This window comes from Moschus berezovskii, chromosome 15, assembly GCF_049115385.1.
Source record: "Moschus berezovskii isolate FMDL1 chromosome 15, NW_MosBer_1.0, whole genome shotgun sequence".
Lineage (NCBI taxonomy): Eukaryota > Metazoa > Chordata > Mammalia > Artiodactyla > Moschidae > Moschus > Moschus berezovskii.
In genome coordinates, this window is record NC_142474.1 from 39,234,383 (window position 1) to 39,258,495 (window position 24,113).

Sequence of the window (24,113 nt, forward strand, 5' to 3'; positions counted from 1 at the left end):
TGCACGCGGGGTTTTCTCTGGGGGATTTCCCTTTTTCTTCTGATTGGCCCAATTTTGGCGCCGGTGGGATTTTTCTAGGGAGGAGTTTCTTAATTTTGGCAACGGTGGGATCTTCTTAGGGAGGAGTTTCTGTGAACTTAGCCTCCACCCTGTCTCCAGGAAATTGAAACTTAGGCCTAAGCAAGGTCTCAGGCCTATCCTGGCTACTCAGATGTTAGGGCTCCTAACAATGCGACCAGATGCCATGATCTTCGTTTTCTGAATGTTGAGCTTCAAGCCATCCTTTTCACTCTCCTCTTTCACTTTCATCAAGAGGCCTTTGAGTTCCTCTTCACTTTCTGCCATAAGGGTGGTGTCATCTGCATATCTGAGGTTATTGATATTTCTCCTGGCAATCTTGATTCCAGCTTGTGCTTCTTCCAGCCGAGCGTTCCTCACGATGTACTCTGCATATAAGTTAAGTAAGCAGGGTGACAATATACAGCCTTGACGTATTCCTTTTCCTATTTGGAACCAGTCTGTTGTTCCATGTCCAGTTCTAACTGTCGCTTTCTGACCTGCATACAGGTTTCTCAAGAGGCAGGTCAGGTGGTCTGGGATTCCCATCTCTTTCAGAATGTTCCACAGTTTATTGTGATCCACAAAGTCAAAGGCTTTGGCATAGTCAATAAAGCAGAAATAGATGTTTTTCTGAAACTCTCTTGCTTTCTCCATGATCCAGCGGATGTTGGCAATTTGATCTCTGGTTCCTCTGCCCTAAAACCTGCTTGAACATCTGGAAGTTTACGTCCACTAGTCACAGGTCACATCACCCTCCTGGGAGCCAGCTTGAAGCCCCAGGGCCCCAACTGGACCTCAAAACTCACTACCGCTCAGCATGGTCCTCTTCCTGAGCTGCAGACCCAGAGGTGGAGGCACAGACCAGGCAACACAGACACGGCAGGCCAGCAGGAGGCGGAGGAGGCCAAGGCCCAGGTAGAGGCCTGAGGCCAAGGCCTTGAACAAGGTCCCTTGATCCCGGATAACAGGCTGGCACATGGCTGGGAGTAGTACAAGGGGCGACAGCTCCCCCTGCTTCGGCCCCTGAAAGCTGGGGACGCAGGAAGCTTGTCGACCCTCCTGGGGAGTGTGTGTGTCTGCACCCGCTTACACAGTACTGCAGAGACAGGAGTCAGGGAACAGTGAACTTGAAGAAGCTCTCAGGAACTCATAAACACAGCCTAGAACCAGCCTCCTGAAGGGAAGACTTCCAGGAGCCTGTCTCAGAGAAAGAGATCTGAGGGCCCCCATGCTAATAAGACTGGAGTCATTCCTGGAACGTCACCAGGACATCGCTAACAAGATATGAAAACAAGCTCCCATCACAGGGCCTCGATTTCAAAATGGAGAGCGAAGAGCAGATCAATTACAGCCTGAGGGTGGAATGTTCTAGAGAAAGAGCTTCAGCACCAGCTGCACCAGCCTCTCCCCAGAATGCTGGTGGTGGGGAGGGAGTGGGGTGCGGGGGCGTCTGGTCAATGGGCCAAGGTCTCTTGTGGGGGGAGTGATAAATTGCTGTGTCTTTCTCTCCCCACCCCACCTGCCCCTTTTCCATTTCATATTTCGGTAGAAAATTCTGCTCAGATAATCCATCATCCTTCGTACTCATTTCATTTATACCAAACGGGCTCCTAATTCTCCTGCCCACCTGGGAAAGCCCACACTTCTCGCAAGAGGTCCGTCCCACCGTTGTCTTATTTCTATGACTCCTAGTCTCCAGAAGAAAGTCCATACACTTGTATGGCAGAAACCAACACAACATTGTAAAGCAATTATCCTCCAATTAAAAATAAAAATAAATAAAAAAGAGAAAGTCTGTAAAACTCATTTATCAAAAAGTAGGAGCTGACAGAGAATCCTAGCATTTCCTTGCTGTTTGCATTTGTTTGCGTGGTTCTCAGCATGTGGGGAAGCTCACTGCCCAACACGCCCCGAGCATGGCGTGTTTATCCACGTGCATATTTCATCACCTGAAATTCCCACTTGCATCTGACTCACCTTACTTTATTTAGATGTGTCCTTTATTTTTTTCTAGCTGCCTGACTTAAAAAAAAAAATCTGAGGATAAGTTTTAAAAAGCAAGTTTCTGAACCCTACACTGAGGTCGGGCTCTTGGAGGCAGAGTGGGAGACTGAAGCAGGGCACCTCCTGCCCCAGAAGCGACAGCTGTGGGAACAAAGGTTTCTGTGTGCGGCTCTGGTGCAGGAACCTCGGGAAGTGAGTGTATTCCAGCCTGGGAGGCCGGGTCATGTGAGGCTCACTCCCCGCCCGCTGGGGACTGGGCGTGGGGCCCTTGGTCCGGAAGTGAGAGATGGGATCCCCAGGATCCCCTTCCTGGGAGGATCTGAGGCTCTGACACATCGAGCAGGGAGTACCCTGTCCTTCACCTCTGTTTCATGAGTGCTGGCTTATTGAAGATGCTCTTTTGGGGTTATTTTAACTTTTTATTTTGTACTGGGGTACAGCCAATTAATAAAGACTGTTGTGATAGTTTCAAGTGAACATCAAGGGGACTCAGCCACACATATACACACATCCATTCTCCCCGCTCCCACCAGGCTGCTGACATTGAGCAGAGTTCCCTGTACTACACAGTAGGCCCTTGTTGGTTATCTATTTTAAATATGGCAGGGTGTACATGCTCTCCCCAGATGCCCTACCTAACTGTCCCTTTCTCCCAGAAGATGCTATTTTGAATATTGGTACTTAACCAAGTCCTCAGGAACCTGCAACGCAGGAGACCCCAGTTCGATTCCTGGGTCGGGAAGGTCCGCTAAAGAAGGGATAGGCTACGCACTCCAGTATTCTTGGGCTTCCCTTGTGGCTCAGCTGGTAAAGAATCTGCCCACAATGTTGGAGATCTGGGTTCGATCCCTGGGTCAGGAAGATGCCCTGAAGCAAAGAAAGGTACCCACTGCAGTATTCTGGCCTGGAGAATTCCATGGACTATATAGTTCATGGGGTTGCAAAGAGTCGGACACAACTGAGTGACTTTAAAAAAAAATTTAAACCTAGTCCTCAGCAACCCCCCAAGGCTAAACGAACTATCTTCATGTTTCTAGTGACTAGAAAAGTTTTGCCTTCTTTGCTAAGGGACTCCACCTTCAGGCTGTTTTCTGCCCTTCCTACTGGGTCTAAACTGTGAGCTGGCAGGTATTCTCAGCCCCTCAGAACTTGGCATGGCAAGGAGCATCCTTGAGGGGCTTCAAGTCCTGTGAGTCAATAATTCTGAGTCAGAATATGCTAAAGGGCATGGAACAGATTGCATGGGACTAACCAGAATTCCCAAAGTTTCTTCCTTCCAGAATCTCTAGGACATAGGACATAGAAGGCACCAAACCAGTGTAATAAAAATTAAAAAAATGGACCATTTGGATCCAAGGAGAAACCTTGAAATGCACACTTATTATCTGGCATTATATCTGCCATAAAGCTAGTCTAAATGCTAAGGTCCTCATTGTAACTGTGAGGAAAGGAGCCCCAACACTCTCCTTGAGGAGGAGCCCTGGAGGACAGAAATCAGTTATACAAACAAAACATTTCTGAATGGCTTCATCTTCTCTTCATTTGCACTCACCACGGTTATTTGTCTTCTCTGTTAACTCATGTAAAATCACAACCAAGAAAATCCAATTTACAGAGGGCATTAGGAGGCGGTGTTAGTAAATACCACCATAGAGTTCAGAAAAATTTCAAGAAAAAGTCAAGCAATTGGTTTCACAAGCTGTTTTATTCGCTGGTTGTTTGGACCGACGGTTGACATTCAGAAGTTTCAGAGGCGGACTTGGGGAACCTGAAGGAACAGCGACTATTTTAAACATTTTTGGTGGTTGCCACAAGCAAACATATTGAATGCTGTGTTTTTGCTTTCTCTCTCTGCCTTTCTGTATCTGTCTCTCCTTCTTGGTGTGTCTCTGCCTCTCCGCCCACATCTCTCAGCTCCCCTTGTCTACACAGTTCAAACTCTCTCCCCCTGATGACTCAATGACCCCAGAAACGGTCCTTCCAATGGGCTCCGGGATTAAAGGCTGGAGTGTGGGAGTCTTGAGGGCTGGGCTGTGTCCTCTGCCCCGCAGTGACATGGACAGAGGGAAGGGGCGAGCTCCCTACATGACCTGGAGTGCAGCTCCTGTGACCGGCTCCCCAACAGGCCCTGGGGTGGAGGGAAGAACAGAGAAGCGGACCGCAGGGCAGAAGGGACTCAGAACAAGTCAGGTGAGAAATGATCAGCCCGGTCTGCAGAGGTGCTCATTTGCCGAAATATGGCCCTAAATGGATGGCCCATTCCGGTAAAAAGGTTTTATAGACTCAATAATAGTCTGCCCCAGGCAGGATCACAAGACCACATCATCAGTGGAGGGAAAGCTGGCGTTCAGCATCGTGGGGTGAGGGGGGGGTTGCAGGGAGACTCCCCCGGACGCAGGACTGAGACCCCAGGAACTGTCTCTCAGTCCCCATTTGGCCTGGGTTTGGCTTAGGCTCTGAGATCAGATGGGGCCCCAGGGCTGAACAGGGAGCAGCCAAAGGGAGGCTGCTCAGGAGGACTCAACTTTCCGCCCCTGGGACTGGGGCCAGACTCCATCCTCTGCCCTCTGTCTGCCCAAGTCACCAGGCTTGGGAGTTCCCTAAACTGTACGTAACATGCAGGGTTGTGTGCGTACGTACATGTGTATGTCTGGGTGGAGGAAGAGGTATGTAGTTTATATGGGAATCTCAGACGTTTGATTTACCAAAAAAAGCTCAAAACCCCTGCTTCAAGCCGGCACTGCCACTCACACACACACATGGTCCATGTAGGCCCGTCTGCAAACTGAAAAAGCACTATAGTTCATAGCTGTGGTTTTGGGTTTTTCGGCATGTTTGCCCTTGACTGCTGGCCATGAACTGCTTCAGTTCTGATGTGGGAGGAAGGGTGCTTTAAGATCCGTTATTACAAACTTGAACATGTAAAATGCCACTGGGGACACAGGCCTGTGTGTGGACAGCAGCATTTCACAACTAAAACACAGAACGAATATATTTAAGCTGACTGACTTGCCAGGATTCTCCAGTGAAGCAGAACCAGCGGGACATGTATATTGATCCATCTGAAAACATCTAGTGAGAGAGAAAGACCACAAGCTCACCTTTACTCAGACACTCGATGGGCTGGCTCAGGTGTTCCCCCCCCTCCCCCGCCACATGGAGAGGGGATCGCTTTGCTCAGTTCACTGATTCAAATGTTAATCTCATTGGAAAGATCTTCACAGTCACACCCAGACACAATGTTTTGCCAACTATCTGGGCACTGATGATCCGGCAAAGTTAACACATAAAATTAACCATCACATGGAAACACTGCCAAAATCATAATTTCCTTTCCTAACTGGGAAATCCCTATGTAACTCATTTTTCAAAAGAACCATCCATCTCTCCTTTCCTCTGTTTCCTGAAGTAACTCGGCGATTACAAAGATCAGTTTATTCTGCCTTATCAGTACGTGTGCTCTCCTGTTGTAGGAAAAGTGATGGAAGTATGAGGAAGTCTCTGTGAACCAGCTTTCAACACCGCACAGAGAAGGAAATAGTTATTCTCCGAGAGGGTCCAGCTCACATCACCAGTGACATTTCCCGGAGGGGTTAAACTCTTAATGGCCACATACTCTGCAGAAATAATGAGTCTGGCTTTCTTTCCATTTTCTTCCCCCAGTGTCTGGATAGTGACTCTAATTGGTCCAGGACAACATGGTTCTGCGTCAAGGTCTTGGAAAGCATCCAACTGTTTTATATATAATTTAAAGTTTATCTGCCGGACATAAAGCAGAATCATTTTTAAGTTTGGACAAGGACACTGAAAGACAATCATAGGGCGGGGGAGGGACAGGGGTTGAAGGCAGCATTTCCTTGTTTAGCAAGCTGTTTGATTTAATCTTGGACTTTCCCAAGTCTAGGGAAGAAGGGGTGAGAAGATGAGGCACCAGGAAAACGGCAGATGGTGGCGGAGCTGTGGTTGTAGATTAGCTCGAAATTGGCTCAGGGGCTGGGACAGAAGGGAGTTGCTAAGATGAGGGATCAGAGGAGAATTGGGACCCCAGAGACACCTCTGCAGCCTCTGAGACCCCAAGCAGAGGGCCTGGCAAAACCCTCCTGCATGCCCTCTTTGGGATGATAAACCTGTGATATAAGTGGTCATATAAGCCACAGAAGCTCGGGGTAATTTTTTAGACAGCAGTGGAGAACCGACACATTGGAGGTAAGCTGTGACCTTAACACGGCACGTGATTCCCTCTTGTATCAGACAAGCCTCTTCTAAGGCCAAACAAACAAAAATACCCACCACCAGCTGAAGAAATACTAAAAAAAACACACTGCAAAAGAAAAAGAGAGAGATGGCTGTGTCTTTCCATAGATTCTATGCATGCTAAGTCGCTTCAGTAGCATCCGACTCTTTGCAACCCTGTGGACTGTAGCCCACCAGACTCCTGTCTATAGGATTCTCCAGGCAAAAATACTGCAGAGAGTGCCATGCCCTTCTCCAGGGGATCTTCCCAACCCAGGGATGGAACTAGAGTCTCTTATGTCTCCTGCATTGGCAGAGGGGTTCTTTACCACTGCACAGTGTGGGAAGTCCCATAATAAGCAGAAGAAAGGAAAATAAAATATCTAAATTTACATATGCGAGTGTGCACACACACACACACACACTGTTTAATGGTATTTCTGACTCTCCTTCTTCATTTATTAACATATCCTAAATACACTTCCATGTAAATGGAGATGTGTCTTCATAATCATACCAGCAATAGAAGGCCACATGTATATCTGCATCAAAATGTACTTAACCCATTGTTTGGACTCTTAGTTTGTATCTATTATTTTTTATTGGGTTGGCCAAAAAGTTCATTCAGGTTTTTCCATACCATCTTACAAACTGTTTGGCCAACTCAATATACAACTCAATGACAAATGGCCAGTCCTCTAAACTATAAAAATGTTAACTTTATAAGAATAGAAAGACTTTGGGGCTAAAATTCAAAGCGCAGAATGCTCCAGAAAGGGATGGATGATTCTGCAGCACAAATCCTGGACCAGGGACACCTCTGGCTGGAGAAACGGGAACCTGGCTCCACCTTCCGGGCCAGGACAGTGAAGGGCCGCCTCCCGATGCCCAGTATTTTCTCAGCATCGCTGCTCAGTTTCACTGTGGAGCAGGTGCGCTCAGACTCTGTAGTCATCAGAATGTGCTGCGACTTGTTGAAAGTACATTTTTTTCCAGGCAGCATTCCCAGAAACTGGGCTTCTGCGGTTCTGGTGGAGCGGGAAAAACCAGGCCAGGTGATTCAATGACCACAGGGGGTTTAGAAGTTGCTCCATCACTTCTGGTCCAGGGTATAGATCAGACGTCTGGCCTTGTCCATGGCAGGTATTTGTATCTTTTCTGCAAAAAACTGGTGATGCTCAGATCGAGGACAGGAGGATAAGGCAAGTGCCAGATAGAAGCGCGCGCACACACGGCTTTGTCCAGGGCAGCCAGGAGTAAACCACTGTCAGGCTGCTCCGGGTGGACGGGACAGCCTTGACTTAACCTCTTTTCCCTGGGTCCACTCGACGCACATCTGCTGCGCAAGTAGTAAAGGGATAGTGTGCGGTCCCCACAAGGGACTAATGATGCGGCCACTTAAGAAACTCTTTTCTGGGGGTGACCGTACCCCAAGCTCAGCGCTATGCGCTCCGAAAGACTGCTCATCCGTCTGCACCCGCGGCAGGAACCGACGGGGACCAAGCTCCCTGTTCATCCATCACCCAGCGGACCACACACTAGCGCCTCGGTCCGGGAATGCCCGGAGGGGCAGCGAACATCCGGCCGGCGACCCCGGACACTGCGGCTTCCAGGTCTTATCGCCTCACCAGGACCTTCCTGCTCTTCCCACGCCCCTTCCCTTCCAGCGCCCAGCTCGGCGACAGCGAGTCCCCGCGCGTCCTCCACGACCCCGGTCCGCCTCCTCGTCGTGCGGCCTGAGCCCCTGTGGGGACGGAGCCAGCGCTTCGTCCTCACCAGCAGGCGACGCCCACCGACTCGACGATCCGCAGGCCTGAGGAAATGCTGGGGCGCCCGGGCCCCGAGAGCCCCCCGGGCAGGAACCCTGCGGGAACGGGCTCGCGCCTCGGCGACGGTTCGGGCCCCGCAACCGCCAGTGACCCGGCGCTCCGCGTGCGGCGCCCCGCACCCCCACCGGGCCTCCTGGGCTCCCCCAGCCGGATGCTCTCGCCCACCTGCCGCGTTCCCGCCACCACTGTGACCCCGCCCACCCGTAGTTCCGCGTTTTCCTACGCACCATCCCGTCGCCGGGACGCCCCCTCCCCGTCCGCCCACCTCCGCTGCCAACACTGGCGGTGCCCTCCCAGCGGCCTGCCAGGGATGCTCCGCCCACCTGCTGGGTGTCCCCTCCCACCTGCTGGGTGTCCCCTCCTATCTGTGGGGTGTCCCCTCCCTCCGAGGCGCTTCCGGCTCGTAAAGCTCCTCCCATCTGCGATGCATACCGCGCCCCCCAACCATGTGGCTCGCACCGGAGTGGTCCTTCCTCCCGACCAGGCTCCCCTGCTCCCGGAGCTCCCCTCAGTCGGGCGCCCCCAGCCCCGCCCGCGCCACCGCCCCCGCGTCCCCGCGCCCGCCCCAGGCCGCCCATTGGCGCGCGCCGCGCGGGCGTGGCCGGCGGTTCCCGTGGCGGCGGCGCGGGCGGGGCGCAGTGCCTACCGAGCGCCCTCCAGAGCGCGGTCTCCGTCCTGTTCACGATGGACGGCCACGACAGCCCCCAGACCCCCAAGGGCTCCCTCCGAAAGTTCCTGGAGCAACTCTCCGGGGCCGGCAAGGCCATCGGCGTGCTGACGAGCGGCGGGGATGCCCAAGGTGCGCCACCGGGTCCCCGGGTCCGCGGCCCCAGGCGAGGGGCGCAGAAAGGGGACCAATGAGAAGGGATGTGGGGGTGTCGGGGAGAAGGGAATGGGGGCCCGAGAGGAGCAAGGAGGAGAGAATACCAGGGGTAAGTGACGCTGGGGAGAAGCCCGGCGCCCGGGAACCTCGGAGGTGCCTTCCCGGGGCGGGAGCCGGTGCGGCCTCGGAAGGAGTCACTGCGGGACCCGCGCGGAGGGAGCAGGGGTCCCTTACCCGGAAGGTCTGTTTTCCACCTCCACGTTTATTTCCTAAATTACGACTGGCGACGGGGTCGCCTGGACTTCGTTCGGAGGTCCCTCCGCTTCCGCGAGGCGGGATGAAGCCGGACGCCCCTCCAAGACTTGGCTACAGCGCGGCCACTTCCGATGCCGCTGCGGCCACCCCGGCTCCGTCCCCGACTCCCCACACCTGGGGTCGCGGGGAAGACCGCTGCATCCCCGCGACGCGTCTGCAGCCCCGCTACCCCCGCGCGGCGAGGGCGGGGTCCCCGCTGCTGTGGGTCCCCGCCCGGGTAGCCGGGCCGCCCGGCACCGACTCGCGTTTCCGCTGGGAGATTTTAAAAACGGTTTTCTGCCGCCCTCATCTCCTGTCTCCTTCCGGCTCGTCACCAAACCGAAAACCGAAGCGGGTCACCAGGCCCTCCCCGCCAGCCTCCCCTGGGTGGGAAGGACCAGGAAGCGGGGATTCCGGGGTGTCGCCAGCGCCGGGAGCGCGGACTCGGGCGCCGCCTTCCACCCGCGAGCCTGGAAGCTGGTCTCGGGGGAAATGGGGCCCCAAGGTTGGGGCCCGCGGACAGCAGAAGCGGGGATGACACGGCCGCGCCCCTAGAGCCGGGCGCACGTGGGGGCCCGGGGATTCCTGATCCTCGTAGATTCCCGGGTGGGGCGAGCCAACCGCTAGAAAGGAACGGGGCGCTGCCCATGCGCTCGGAACCTGGAGGACAGCAGGCCAGAGACGCCTGCGCCAGCTTCTGGCGTTTCTTTTACCCCCTTCCTCCTGTCCAGATGAGCTGAAAGGCCCCGATGCCTCGTTCTCACCTCATCTCACTACACGCGGTGCAGGGATGCTTAAGCGGCTGGCCCGCGCCTTCGCCTCCGCCCACGCTGCTGGTGACCTTCCCTTCGCCCTTGAGAGGGGCGGGCCGGGAGGGGGTGCTGCAGGTGGGGAGCTGTGGCCGCAGCCCCGCCTGCCCCGCGCGCGTACGTGATGCCGGGCCCGTCGCCGCCCGTGCGCCCCCGACCCCGGACACCGCGCGCGCGGCCGACAGGAGGCCAGGGGACCCCGGGTCCCTGGAGAGCCCCTCCCGGTCCTGTTGAAGGTGGTGCGCCGCATCTGTCACCGCCCCCGCCCCTCAAGCCGGCTGAGCCCGAGCAGGCTGGTCTAATTTGGTATTCTAGTAAAGTGGCCACAGTGAGGAGAGAAAACGTGATACAGCGAAGACTGGGGGCGGGGAAATGGCAGAGTGAAATTGATGGCATAGCCCATGTTACTTACCTAATGTGCTGGATTGGGTCCCGGCCGGGTCGCTGCTGGGCTAAGAGGGGCTTCCCGGTCAGGTCAACGCGCTTCAAAAAGCACCTGCGTCCCGAGGCGTGGGCTACCCAAGTTAGGAATCATCCTGAGTGACTCTTACCGTGGGCTTGGAAAAAGAATAAAATGCCGGCACAGAAAAAGGAACTGGTCTCTTAATCCTCCAGCTTTCAAGGTCAGAGTTGCAAAGTCATTTAGAATTAAGGTGCTGTGTCTGTTCAAAAAAAAATGTAGGTCATTCACTTGAATCTTTTTCCATAAATTTGCTCAGCTACCTGGTAGCTGGTGTAAAGGCAATTGAGGTGATGATGCAATAGACAGAATCAGCATTTTTTTCTGCTACTTATCTCTGTCACCTGTGAGCAGTTATGAATAATAGAGGTCAGTAAGTCCACACCTCTTCTCCTCAGTGGAAAAGGATACGTTGAGAATCAGAATTATATGACAACGTCAGATGGCTTGGTTGGTGTATGGTCAGGTTGATGGGAGTTGTCCTGATGCCCGAAACCGGCTCCTCTGGGTGGTCCCTGCTGGAGAGCCCCCCGGTAGCCCGGTGTTTGGGCATCTTCCCTGGGGCAGAGCTGAGTCTGTTGTCTGTTTCTTCTTGGACTTAATGCCAAGTGCCACCTCCTGTTCGATCCTATCTGGGACCTGACTGAACAGGGGCATGCATTTCTTTCTGAGAAAGCTCGCCTCGCTATGTGCACCAGGGGGCTGGTCTCCGCAGCAGCGGACTTAAGCTCCTTGAGGAGGTGATTCCTAGAGATGATGTTACTCCCCCGTGCTCTGCCATTTTATCTTGACTCTGTATGATATCCATGCTTGATTTTCCCTAAGATAAGAGAGGTTTGCTCGCAGCTAAAGACTGAGGAGTATAACCACAAGTCTTAATTTCAGGATAGTTTTCTACTCAGATGTGAAACAAAGATAAAATTCCATGTGGAGAAGGCTACAGCTGCTGGTTCCTGGGCACAGTTCATGTCCTAGGAGCTTTGTGGTTTTTATCTCCAGGCCTGATTACCGTCTTGGTTTTGGAGGTGGGGAGAGAAGTAACCTTGCTAAGGTGACAGGCTGTTAGGTGGCCCTTGGCAGGATTTAAACCAAGTTCAGTCTCAATCCCAGATGTTTTCCAGTAAGCCCTGCTGTTAAGGCTGTAACATCTAATTAATACTCCGAAGCCAAGTTTGCTCAAAATTATACAGGTGATTTTTTGTTTCATAACACCAAAGTTTTCATTAGTAAGGCAAGTGGCATTTTTCTGTCTATTTTGCAGATTATGAAGAAGTAATTAATTTGCCACAAGTAAGAATATTTTCCCTCAAATTAGAAAGAAGTATTTTTTTAAAATTTTCCCTCAAATTAGAAACAAAAGAAGTTAAAAATTTTAAAAGACTCAAATGGAGTTTAAGACTGTGCTTATTTTAATAAAGTACATTGGAATATAGGATCACTGTGTGAAATTTCTGTTACTAAAAATATATAAACTACTTAATTGGTATAAAATATCTTAATGATTTCCTCATGAAATTAATGAAGAAGTAAACTGTAATCATCTAAAGGAAATAACCTAAAATTTCAGATAGTTACTTAAACATGGGACAAACTGCCCTACTTACTAGTCAAAAGAGAAAGAAGATATTACATAGATGACACAGATGCTTTTTAAGCAGCTTTGCAAGGAGAACATAAACTGCGTTTGTACAATGAGAGCATTAGGGTGGCTAAATTGACATCACACCTGAGGACTAAAGTGATGAAGCGCTTATTTCCAGTGGAATTTATATTATATGATTGTTGAACAAAATGAAAATCCTCCAGCTATATTCCTGACTCCCCCTGCCCTGGCCACAGAGGAAGACTATTTCTAAGGCTAATTATTATTATTTTCATTCTTTGGGTTGCTTTCATTGTCATAAGGAATGTCTGCAAATTTCAGCTGATTTTCACTTTAACCTACAATAAGTTTCAGGTCAGTGCACAGACTTACCATAACAAAGTACCCACCCCTAAAGCAAGACTGTGTCATATGCCGAAAATGACTCCTTGCCTTAGACTCAAATGGAGGGCTTCTGGAGGGCCCAGTACAGATGAAAGTGCAGAGAAATGGACCTACAGGGTAGACTGAACAGAAAAACTGAGTCCTTTTTTACCTATAGCAAAGTAAGCCAGTGTTTACAGAAAGCTGATGGAAATCAACCTTGAATATTTGTTGGAAGGGCTGATGCTGAAGCTGAAGCTCCAGTACTTTGGCCACTTGATGCAAATAGCTGACTCATTGGAAAAGACCCAGATGCTGGGAAAGACTGAGGGCAGGAGGAGAAGACAGCGGCAGGATGAGATGGCTGGGTGGCCTCACTGACTCAATGGACACGAGTATGAGCAAACTCTGAGATAGTGAAGGACAGGGAAGCCTGTGTGCTGCAGTCCATGGGGTGGAAAAGAGTTGGAAAGGACTTAGCGACTGAACAACAACAACATGAAGATGGAGTCTGTATAAGCCTTTCTACTAATAGGAAGGGTTAGCCATAAAAAAAAAAAGAACGAAATAATGCCATTTGCAGCACAACAGATGGACCTAGAGATTATCGTACTAAGCATGGCTTTGTGACTGAACAAGTCAGACAGAGAAAGACAAATACACAATATTACTCTTGTGGAATTTAATTTAAAAAATAGATAAATGAACTTATTTACAAAACAGAAACAGACCCACAGATTTCGAAAACAAATTTATGGTGCCCAAAGGGGAAATGAGGGGGGCGGGTAATAAATTAGGAGTTTGGGATTAACATACACACACTAGTATATATAAAATAGATGACCAACAAGAACTTGCTCTATAACACAGGGCACTTTACTCAATATTCTGTAATAATCTATAAGGACAGAGAGTCTGAAAAGGAGTGGATATATGGATACATGTAATTGAATCACTTTGCTGTGTTCCTGAAACAAAACACTGTAAATCAACTATACTCCAATAAAATTAAAAAAAGAAAAAGAGTAACTAACATTTAGTGATCATTTGCTTAGCAGCAGCCACCAACACTTCCATGCAGTAACTCATATGTTTCACACACGAGCAAGTGAGCTCTGAGATGAGCTGGCTGGGCCACGTGGCTACAGTGGGAAGCATTGGCCCAGGACGTGTGTCCATTCACCAGGGTGTCTCTGGCACCTAGGGCAGTACTGGGGGCACCTGGCAGGTACCCAGATGTTTGCTGAATCTCCCTCCTGGAACCTCACCTAGAATGGACTGTTTCCTTCTGCAAGATGGAGGTGACTAGTCTGTCTGTCTTCTGGCTCTCTTTTCTCATGAAGTCATTTTGATGAATTAAGCCTTCACTAATCAAATGCACTCTTGTGTGTGTGTGTGTGTGTGTGTGTGTGTGTGTGCGCGCGCCTTGCCACATGGCTTGCGGGATCTCAGTTCAACCTGGGATTGAACCCAGGTCCTGCACAATGAAAGCCTGGGATCCTGACCACTAGGCCACCAGGTGCGTGCATGCTAAGTCACTTCAGTCGTATCTGACTGTTTGTGACTCCATGGACTGTAGCTCGCCAGGCTCCTTTGTCCATCGGATTCTCCAGTCAAGTACTGGAGTGGGTTGCCATGCCCTCCTTCAAGGGATCTTCCTGACCCAGGGATGGAACCGGTGTCTCCTGCGGCTCCTGCATTGTAGGCAGATTCTTTACTGCTGAGCCATGGGGAAAGCCTACTAGGCTACCCGCTCCACTATTGTGTCAGTGGATTGCCCAGCAGTGCCGGCAGAGAGAAGACACCCATCCATGTGTCCTGGATAGACAGTCGACATCCTTCAGGGATTTGTCTCACTGGTGTCTGACACAGGGCTCAGTGATTGGACATGGCAGGGTGCTGAGAAGGTGAGGTTGGTAATTGGTCACAGGGACACCTTCTCCTGTGGACTGTTCGTCCTTCCCACACCAGAATTACTAAAATAGGGAAGCTTTGTGGAGGGCTGCAGTAGCAAGAGCAAGATAAACTGTGTTTTAAGTTTGTTTTCTGACCTGTGCTGATGTTCTCCCTTTGGTACAAAGGTGAAAACCCCATGGTATCAGGGAGAAGCCAGTAAGATTAAGCACTGGATCTTATTTTTCAAAAGAGAATTTAAATGTTGAAGTTAGTCAGGGAGTGGTTGTGGGCCCTGAGAAATATGCAGGGGAAACGGCTCAACATGGTCCAAAAGGGCCGAGCAAGGATGTTTATTAGGCTTTTCAGACCATGGGAAACTAAAACAGCCCCAATTATTTTATTAGAAGCAACACAATCCTCGTTTCTTACAAATTGCTCGAAGTTTAAATTTTATCAGAACAGAATGTTAGAAGCCTCCCTTAGAGGTCGCTGGCCTTCCCAGTCAGAAGGAAGAAGTTATCTTAATGACTGTCTTACGTACACCATGCTTTTAGTAAGAAGCTACTTGAGGATATGTCACGGCAGGAAGACAGTCTAACAGTCCCTTCTTTCTTTCACACCTAATTTGCTCTCATTTACCTCTTAGCTGCTCCCTGGGTTTTTTCAAGGTTTATTTTCGGTTCCTGTAACAAGTCCAGTCATTCCCTGAGGACCAGGGTTCTAATTTTTGCGAGGGACGAAGAGGTTACTCTCCAGACTAAGGCACTTTCTTGGTAGCAGGATGATGGTTCCCATGGAAACAGTTATGGAGGTTGTTTGAATTATGGGGCCTGGCTGCCAAAACAGAACCAAAAGGAAAAGGAAGGAAACTGACTGTGTCTGAAGGTTTACTAAAAACAGCTGCTGGAGTGCCCTGGAACCTGGGGCTGCTCACCCAGGAGACCTCAGACACCAAACCCAGCCTGGACCTCACTCGTGTGTCACAGAGATGGCCGGTGGAAACTGGCCTTTCCTGTTGCCCTCTGCTTCTGTCCTCTGGACACTTTCTGGAAGGCACTCACCTGTGGGGCCAGTGCCAGGCAGCAGCTCTGCCCTATGGGCCCCAAGTTCAAGTGGACAGCCGGCCTCTCCACAAACATTTACAGAAGAAACCAGGCCCAATGGGCGTTTTTCCTCTAAGTTTCCTTCCTTCTAGAGGCAGTTATTAGTACAATGCTTTTAAAGTTACAATAAGGGGAAGAGTAGGGCTTAGACCCCAGCTTTGCCTTTTACTCTTTTGTTCCCTCGGCTATTAATATATTCACTCGGGTTGACTCCCTGGGCTCCCAGGAGGACCAGGTCCCCAGGACTTTGTGGGCACACCCGCCCAGGTGTGCAGAGCACTCAGCTCTGGTCATCACTGAGCCTCAAGCAGGATGGCTTCACTCAGGGCCCAGTCAGAAGGGGCCACGGGTGCTGCTGGGAAAAGCCTGCCTTGCAGCAGATTACTCTAACTGCTGCAGAATAAAAGCCCTGGGGGCTGGGCACTGAGCCTCTCAGATGCCAGGGCTTCCTCTCCCAGGAGCTTGCTAGAAATGGGTGCTCAGGACTCTTCCTAGACCCTGCCTCATGGGGCCTGCTGCAGGCTGAGGGAACCAGCCCGAGGGGACAGATCGGGTTCCCAGGTGAGTCCAGGTCAGCCCCACGGGGCAGGGGAGGAACTCAGGCTGCAGGGCTAGCATGAAGGTGGTCAGGCCTCTCAGGGAGGGGTCACCCCAGCTTGTTTTTATTTCACTTGGGGGTCCCCTGGGGTCACCTCTGACAGTCTCCCGCTTGCCATTCCTCCTGCCCTGTCTTCCCCACTTGCGTGTTTTAAAATCTCCCATGTCCTCTTTATTCCTGCCTTTAGAACACCCGCCACCGGCATCAAAATGTCTTCAGAAGTGATGGCAGTGGCGGGAGTGGGCAGGAATCAGTGTCATTCGTGCTGGCATCCCGGTGATGAAGGGCTGGTGGGGCCCCAGCGTTTGGCGTTCAGACTCTCGATTCCAGGGCCACAGAATGAAGTTCTGGAATCACAGGGTCTGTTGGGAGGGCAGGAGGAGGCGCACTTGTCCGTGGGGTCGAGGCCCGAGGCTGTGGTGAGATGGGCCGGTGTGAGCGCCCAGCTGGGAGCAGTGGGGCAGCCACATTTAGTGTGCATTTATTTATTTAACGTGGATTTATTTCCAGCTTTTTCAGCTCCATGAACCTGGTAACCTTTCAAAATGGTCACCTTTCAGAGGCAGCAGTCTTAATCCCTCATTTCCAGACCGGGTTCAGAGAAATTTGAAAATTTATAATCATCTTCTGAGCCAGTTTACCCTCCAAATACATACAAACGTAGTCTCCTTGTCTGTGGAGTGTATTCCTGGGACCCCGGGTGCCTTCATTTGTTGCTTTGTTTACCTGTAGCGCCGCTTACTTTATGGTCCACCTTCTCCAACACCTTTAGTCCCCTTGTTTGACCCTGAAATTTAAATTTACAAAGGATTCATATTGGAACCTTTGGGGGCCCAGAGGCTGTGAGTTTTCTGAGACTCAGGGCTCCCTCCTTTCAGAGAGGGATGGTCCTCCCTTCTCACTGTCCTTCTGATGGCTTCACTCATCACCTGTGGTGATGAGACAAATCCTGACCTGTTCACGTAGGTCTAGATTATGGTCCATTTCACAGATGACTGCCCAGAAACGGGGCTTCAGTGGAAAGCAGAATGTGGTTTTGTTGTTCAGTTGCTAAGTCATGTCCTACTCTTTGTGACCCCATGGACTGCAGCACACCAGGCTTCCCCGTCCTTCACTATCTCCTGTAGTTTGCTCAAACTCATGTCCGTTGAGTCGATGATGCCATCCAAATGGGGTGTAGCAGTTTTACACAAGGATACTTTGCACTTTTAATTTCCTTTAAGGCTCTGGGGAAATATGGAAAATGGCCTAGATTTTATCTTGATTAGGTATTATTGGTTTAACTTGAGTTTTCCTTTAATAGGATTATGTGATTTGTTTTGTGTTTAAGGCCTCTGATTAAAATTTTATTCTTTAACACTGGCAGCGGGTGGTAGTGTTCTCCTCCCCAGACCAGTGGGCCTCTTCAGTCCCGTTTTCCTTGAGTTTGGCTACCTATAAAAAAGCATCTCTCCTCTCTGTCGTTCTGCAATTGGATGGAATCACCTGCAGATTCATACCAGATTGAGGTCACCCGTGTCCCTATGTGTTTGCAACGAAATTCAAAACAAACATCCCGGCTCCACTGTAATGCTCCCTGCGGCCCAGCCTGCGACACATTGGTCTCTGCAATCCTGTCCCCCGCTCCCTGCAGTAGTCCTGGGGGTTCACGTCGGGACCACTGTTCACAGGAGGAGCCTTCTGGGAGGGTGCACGGTTTCCCCAACGTCACGGTTAGTTAACTAGGGCCTCACCAGTAACGACCGTCTGCCTTCCTCTGCAGGCATGAACGCTGCCGTCCGGGCCGTCGTTCGCATGGGGATATATGTGGGCGCCAAGGTGTACTTCATCTATGAGGTCAGTGTCATGTCTCTTGCCACTTTCTCTGCAGGCCTCCTGCCTGCCCGGGGCTGCCGACCACAGGCAAGGGGTGACGGGCACACAGGGTACCGGGAGGGGAGCCCAGGTACCAGGAGAGCCTCCTCGGGATGTTGGGGTCACACCCCCTGGTCTAGATGCACGGCTGTGAGATTTGTCTTAGGGAGCAGGGCTCCTCATAAATAAATGAAACAGGGCTCAAAATGCCATTTTGACATCAACTGAGTAGATTAAGGATCTCAAGCTGGTCCTATTTACTTGTAGTTCCCACCCCTTTAGATATATTCACTGAAAATGCAGCCTGAACGTGAATAGACATTAAGGTAAATGGGAGAAAGCAGCCTCTTTGAACTTTTCATCGTAAATGTAAAACCCAGCTACCTCCCTAGTGTGTTTATGCCTTAACTTCAAAATGGAGCATCTGAAAGCAGACAGCAGGGATGGTTGATTATCCTGCTTTTGAGGTCCTGGCAGCTTAGAAGTAAGTTGTGTTTGTCGGGAAGGCACCCCTGTAGCTTCGACCACATGGTTTATTTCAACAACTATTAGAAAAAATAGCTTATCATTAGTTTTTAAGTTCATAGAATAAAATAAGTCTTTCTAAAAATGGAAATTAGAGAATGGTTTTTTTAAAATTGCTTAATTCTTCCCAAATCACTGTTAGCATTTTATTCTGATTTCTCCTAGTATTATGTCTGTTAAAGACTGGAAGGAGACATTTACGTGATTAACATCATAGCAAATATATTTTGTGTACTGTATGTTTTATCTGCCACTACGTTGTAACAGTTTTCTATGTCTGTAAAATTCCATCAACCTGATGTCTCATCATTTACCTCGTGTTCTCATGCCACTGAAATACATATAGATCACCACTCATTTTTCAGCTCTCCTAACACAGCAAGCCCTAGATTAATATTTGAAGCCGCTCTATACTTTCCATTATTGCTGTGATCCCAAGATACAGCATCCGGCCAAGTTAAAAGGGATGGTTCTTACGGGTCCTACCAAAGTGTTCCTTTGTTCCCGCTCTCACCCACTGCCCTTTTGTTTTATTTCGCTTTAGGGTGGGGTTGTGTGCCTTAGAACTTGAGTGTGGGCCCCACAGCCTGGGCTGATAGGAGTTCCTGATGCGTGAACACCACGGTTAAATGTGTCCTGGGGTGGACCCCCTTCAGATCTGGCTTTTCTGTTACGTGTAATAATGTTGTTTCAGACTCACTGGAGATGAACAGTCCTCCAGCTTCCGGTTCCAGCATGTTCCCCAGGAAGCCTTTGATTGCCTGGCCAGCTGCCCTCCTTGTTTCCTCCCTTGGTGGGGGTGGTGTTGGGGGTGCAGTTCTGTCCCTCCTGGGATCTTTAAGACCACCTTGCTGGGAGGTGAGGGAAGTCAGTTGAGTTACTTCATTGAAGAACCTGAGGGGTTGTGGGCGGTACACTTCCTCTGTGTCACTTCTCAGTCACCGGCAGGGCTGGGACAGGAGCTGGCATGCACAGCAAAGCAGTGATGGGGGCGTGTCTCACCCCCAGGCTTTGCTGCCTTGGAGACAGTTTTGGGTCCTCCTATGTTGACGGGCATCTCGTGAGCCAGGGACACTACTCAACATCCCGCATCTGCAGGGCTTGATGCTGAGGGCCGGTGACGCCCTGCCTTCAGCCAGGGGCCGTAGTGTGTCTGGTGTGACTGTGGGATGGTGGGGAGAGGGTGTGTGGATACAGGAACCCACACTGTAACTGATCAACTTGAAGTCGCCCTTCTCAGGCTGAGGGTTTTCGTTGTGTGTTTGTTTCCAATTGGCACCATGTTCTGCGGCTGTGTCTGTATTCAGGGGATGTTTTGGTGTACTCAGACATACACCCACCAGACTTCGCACTTTGCTTAAAGAAGGAATTGAGGCACATCAGGTGGCCCGGGGCTCCACACACCTGGGCTTCCTTCAAAGAACGTGTGGGGTCTCTCTGGAGGAGTCTCAACACCCAGAAGCCGTGTTCCTCACGGATAATGGCGTCCTCCTGCTGCCGCCCTTGGGCCGAGCTCTTCATGACCTCTTGGGGAAGGGGTGAGTGGGCGCGAGGGCATGGTGGGCCCCCGGGAGCGTGGCGTCCCTTGGGAGGGCCGCAAGGCCTCCTGAGTCTGAATAGACCCCTTCACAGGAGCAGGGCATTCTGCAGTTCCTCGGTTAGGAAGAAGTCAGAGAGAACCCTGGGCAGAGCTGCACTGGTAACTCTGATTCTCATAATAATTACTTTATGGGCGTCTTGGTGTCTAGCTGAGTGCTGCCTTTTGGGGTTGGCGCTACGAATGACCAGAACTTGAGAGCCTTACATTCTGGAAGGAAATAGAAAAAGAAATAGAAATAGTTGGGTGCGGTTGAACCGAAATCACCTCTTTGGAGGTGATGCCAAGCTTCTCATGCCACCCCCGCCACCCCAAAAGGAGAGTGATTCTGGTGAATGGGGCCTGTTCTTTCCACCCCTGTGGGAGGGAGTCCTTGGGGTCAGCCTCCCCTCAGGGCCCACTTGAGACCAGAGTTCTTAGCCTTGATCCAGGGCCTGGGCACAAATGGTTTCAGTACTGTACCCCCTGAATCCAGTCTTCCCTCACTGCAGGTGTGAGGACCCTGCACCTGTAATTCTGAATCCAAAAATCTCTTAAGTTTGCCTGGGTTCATTTGGGCAGCAGTCCTTGATGGGGCTTCGTGTGACAGTGCCCGCCGCCTAGCATGACTGTCCCAGGATGTGGGCGAGGCCTGTTCACGCTGCCGACGGCACCAGGTGACCGGGACGTTCGTGCTGCTGCTGACAACCCCAGCTTCTGAGTCCCTCACGTCTCTGACCTGCAGGCTCGGGGGAGCGGTTCAGGGCCCACGTCCCGTAGCTGAGTGATGGGAGATCCACATGCTCACCTTCTGGGCCTGTTTCCTCGTCCATCACCTTCTGCGCTCGGAAGGACTTTCTGCACAAACCAGGCAGGGGTCATCATGTTCCAGGTGCCGCTGACTCTGCTAGTTGTGGCCAGGTGCGGGATCGGGAGCTCAGATGACTCACCTTCCAGTGGAACCGTCTCAGCACTGTGGACATCCACTGTCTGGGTCACGTCCTGACAGACGTGGCTTCCTTCCTGGCTGGCACCTGCAGGATCCAGGTGTGGGGAGCAGGACTGGGCTGTGTATGGGGGATAGAGCATCCCTGCCTCAGCCCCCCGGAAGCCAGGGTCACCCGCAGTCCACAGCAGCGACAGCCAGAAATATCTCCAGAAGTCAGCAGTTGTTCCCTGGTTGGGGACCACCGTCCTGTACCCAGTGGGGCTCAAATTTAGAGAATGAGTTTGTTTTTTAAAGCATCATTTGGTAACTTATCCAACACATTTTTCCATCCCTAGTTGAGTTTCTAAGTTTAACTGGAACTTTGGAGGTTGCCAACATCAAAACAGTTAAACAGGTCCACATCAATTATTGAAATGAAGGTGCTTTGGCTTTTTCTTGGGCAGAAAGCATGTGGGAAGCGTATTGATCAGAAAATACTGGTATTTCTGCTGAGGGTCTGGCACAGACGTGTTCTGTTTGGCTGCCACCAGGCTTGCTGGAAATCTGGGATGTGTCTACGTGTGGTGCATGCCAGCCCTTGGGCGCCTTCCGGGAGGGCTGGGGCGGGGTGTAGATTAACCCATTCTCTCCACCTAGCCTGCTGTAGATTTGTGTTTTTTCCTTCTGAAGATAGGACTTTTCCTTAGACACATACAGGTGCCTTCAGCTTCTTGGAGGTAGTGAGGGCAAGTGCACCACGTGCCCTTTGCTCAGGGTGGACCGTCCCAGGTCTAGGTGGATAAGAAGTGGAGTGGGAGGAGTCCGTATGTTGCCTGCTGCTCTGGTTTTGGCTGTGGAAATGGTCTAGTTGTATTTCATTTAATATATGAGCTCACAACAAGATGCTCGTTTTCTTGAAGATGGCTTCCCTGATAGCTCAGTTGGTAAAGAATTCACGTGCAATGCAGGAGACCCTGATTCAGTTCCTGGGTCAGGAAGACCTGCTGGAGAAGGGATAGGCTACCCACTCCAGTATTCTTGGGCTTCCCTTTTGACTCAGCTGGTAAAGAATCCACTTGCAATGCGGGAGACCTGAATTTGATCCCTGGGTTGGGAAGATCCCCTGGAGAAGGGAAAGGCTACTCACCCCAGTATTCTGGCCTGGAGAATTCCATGGACTGTACAGTCCATGGTGTCACAAAGAATCGTACACGACTAAGTGACTTTCAGTTTTCCCAAAGATTTCCTGGTGGCTCAGATGGTAAAGAATCAGCCTGCAATTCAGGAGACCCGGGTTCGATCCCTGGGTTGGGAAGATCCCCTGAAGAAGGGAATGCCTATCCACTCATGTATTCTTCCCTGGAGAGTCCCAGAGGAGATGGACAGAGGAGCCTGGAGGACTATAATCCACAAGGTCACAAGGAGTCAGACATGACTGAGGGACTAATACTTTACCAAAGATTAAAAAAAGTCACCATTCTGGTTATAGCTCTTTAACTATGACTAACGCAAAAATCTTCCTCTTTAAAGGAACTCTTAGCGGCTTGCCCTGCTCAAGCCCAGAATTTGTGAATATCAGGGTTCACCCATCATCCCCCACACATTGAAGACAGCTGAAAGTAGAGCTTCACTTTAAGTGCTGATCTTATTATTACAGACAGTACATTCTAAGTGCATTAGGTGAGTCAGGACTTTGAACTGTAAAAGAACAGAGACATCGGAGCAAGACCAGGAGTTAATGTTCTTGTCTCGCCAGCCATCAGAGGAGGTCCAGTGAATGACTTTCTCACCAGATCTTGGGGCCCCTCAGATCAGCTTGGAGTCTGAACTGCACTCACCTGGGGCTTGAGATTCCCAGCCGGATGTTGTAGGAGCATGAACAAGCTTTAGAGGAGCCCTATCTCCTTCCTCGCCTCCCTTTGACACTTTATTTTCTTCCTGGATATGATGAACTGTCCACTTTCACAGTTTTTCCAGTGAGAATTGTCACGTTGTGAACAAACAGCAACAAAGCTCACTTTCCCAGGGGGGACAGAGCGGGGCAACCTGCCCAGAAGCCCAGGCTCTGCTCTGTAGTGGGGGGCTCATCCCGAAGGGGATTTGAAGCTGGAGGGAGGGGGACACAGGTGGCTGTGATGGTGTCCTGTGGTCCAGGGCCACATGGGCACGGCGGATGGTGACGCTGCCACGCACACAGAGAGCAGGTTGAAAGGTCAGCTTTGGGGACATGCCTGTCCGTTTCTCTCACCCGTGATCACTGCCTCTGCCTGCCCCCTCAACAGTTCCCTGAAGGCCAAGGAACCAGAGTCCCATTGTCTCGTCTCCTTGAGGTTTTTACACTTCCAGTTTCTGCATTTTAACTTCCTTAAAGACAGAACTCCTTAACCACTAACTAAAAACAGCCACAGTGGTGCTGGGAGGTAGGCAGAAGCTTCGCCGGGTGGCTGAGAGGGAGGCAGTGCCGCCTGGCCCTTTGGCCACCGTGCCCCGTGCCAGGTCGGTCCAGCTCCTTAAGTTAATTCACAGCAGGCCGGTGACCTGGGGGACGCAGCAGGAAACCCACCTTCTTGGCAGGAGGCTGACTTGTGCCCACCTGGAGTAGTGACCCATCACAGCCCTGAGCATGAAAGGGTTAGTCGCTCGGTCGTGTCCGACTCCTTGTGACCCCATGGACTGTAGCCCGCCAGGCTCCTCAGTCCATAGGATTTTCCAGGCAAGAATACTGGAGTGGGTAGCCATTCCCTCCTCCAGGGGACCTTCCTGACCCAGGGCTTGAACTGGAGTGTCCTTCATCGGCAGGCAGATCTTCACCGTCTGAGCCACGAGGGGCACCTCTATAACCACACGCTGCTCCCCGCCAGGCTCAAGCAGAATCCTTCGTGTGTGACCTGGCTTGACCGTCACGCTGTCGGCCTCACTCCCGTGGCCTCAGACCATCGAGGCGTAGCTCTCATTATAGTGCTCAAGTTGCAAAAGTGATCGTGTCTCCCCCTGCCTCCGCCCCACCCGCTGATATCACTAATTAAGCACATTAGTCACTGAGATAAGAGGGCTGGCTTTATCCTGCTATGACTTTTGGTTTACCAGGAACTGTGTATTACGAGCTTTGGCTTAGAAATCTAATAACGCCAGAGGGCTCAATAAATCGCATAGGT

The 24,113-nt window shown here is 51.1% G+C and overlaps 1 protein-coding gene across 2 annotated transcripts in view; it reads left to right on the forward strand.

The window, feature by feature from the left end:
- Window positions 1-8,660: 8,660 nt before the first annotated feature.
- Window positions 8,661-24,113, forward strand: part of PFKP (phosphofructokinase, platelet) — a 51,950-nt gene continuing 36,497 nt past the window's right edge. Inside the window, exons 1-2 of one of the 2 annotated variants that reach the window (XM_055431565.2) lie at window positions 8,661-8,925; window positions 17,838-17,911. In XM_055431565.2, the coding sequence (XP_055287540.1) occupies window positions 8,811-8,925; window positions 17,838-17,911 (189 nt within the window). In that variant the 5' untranslated portion in view covers window positions 8,661-8,810. The remainder of the gene's footprint in view (window positions 8,926-17,837; window positions 17,912-24,113) is intronic. The other variant, XM_088843985.1, reaches the window with a different exon arrangement.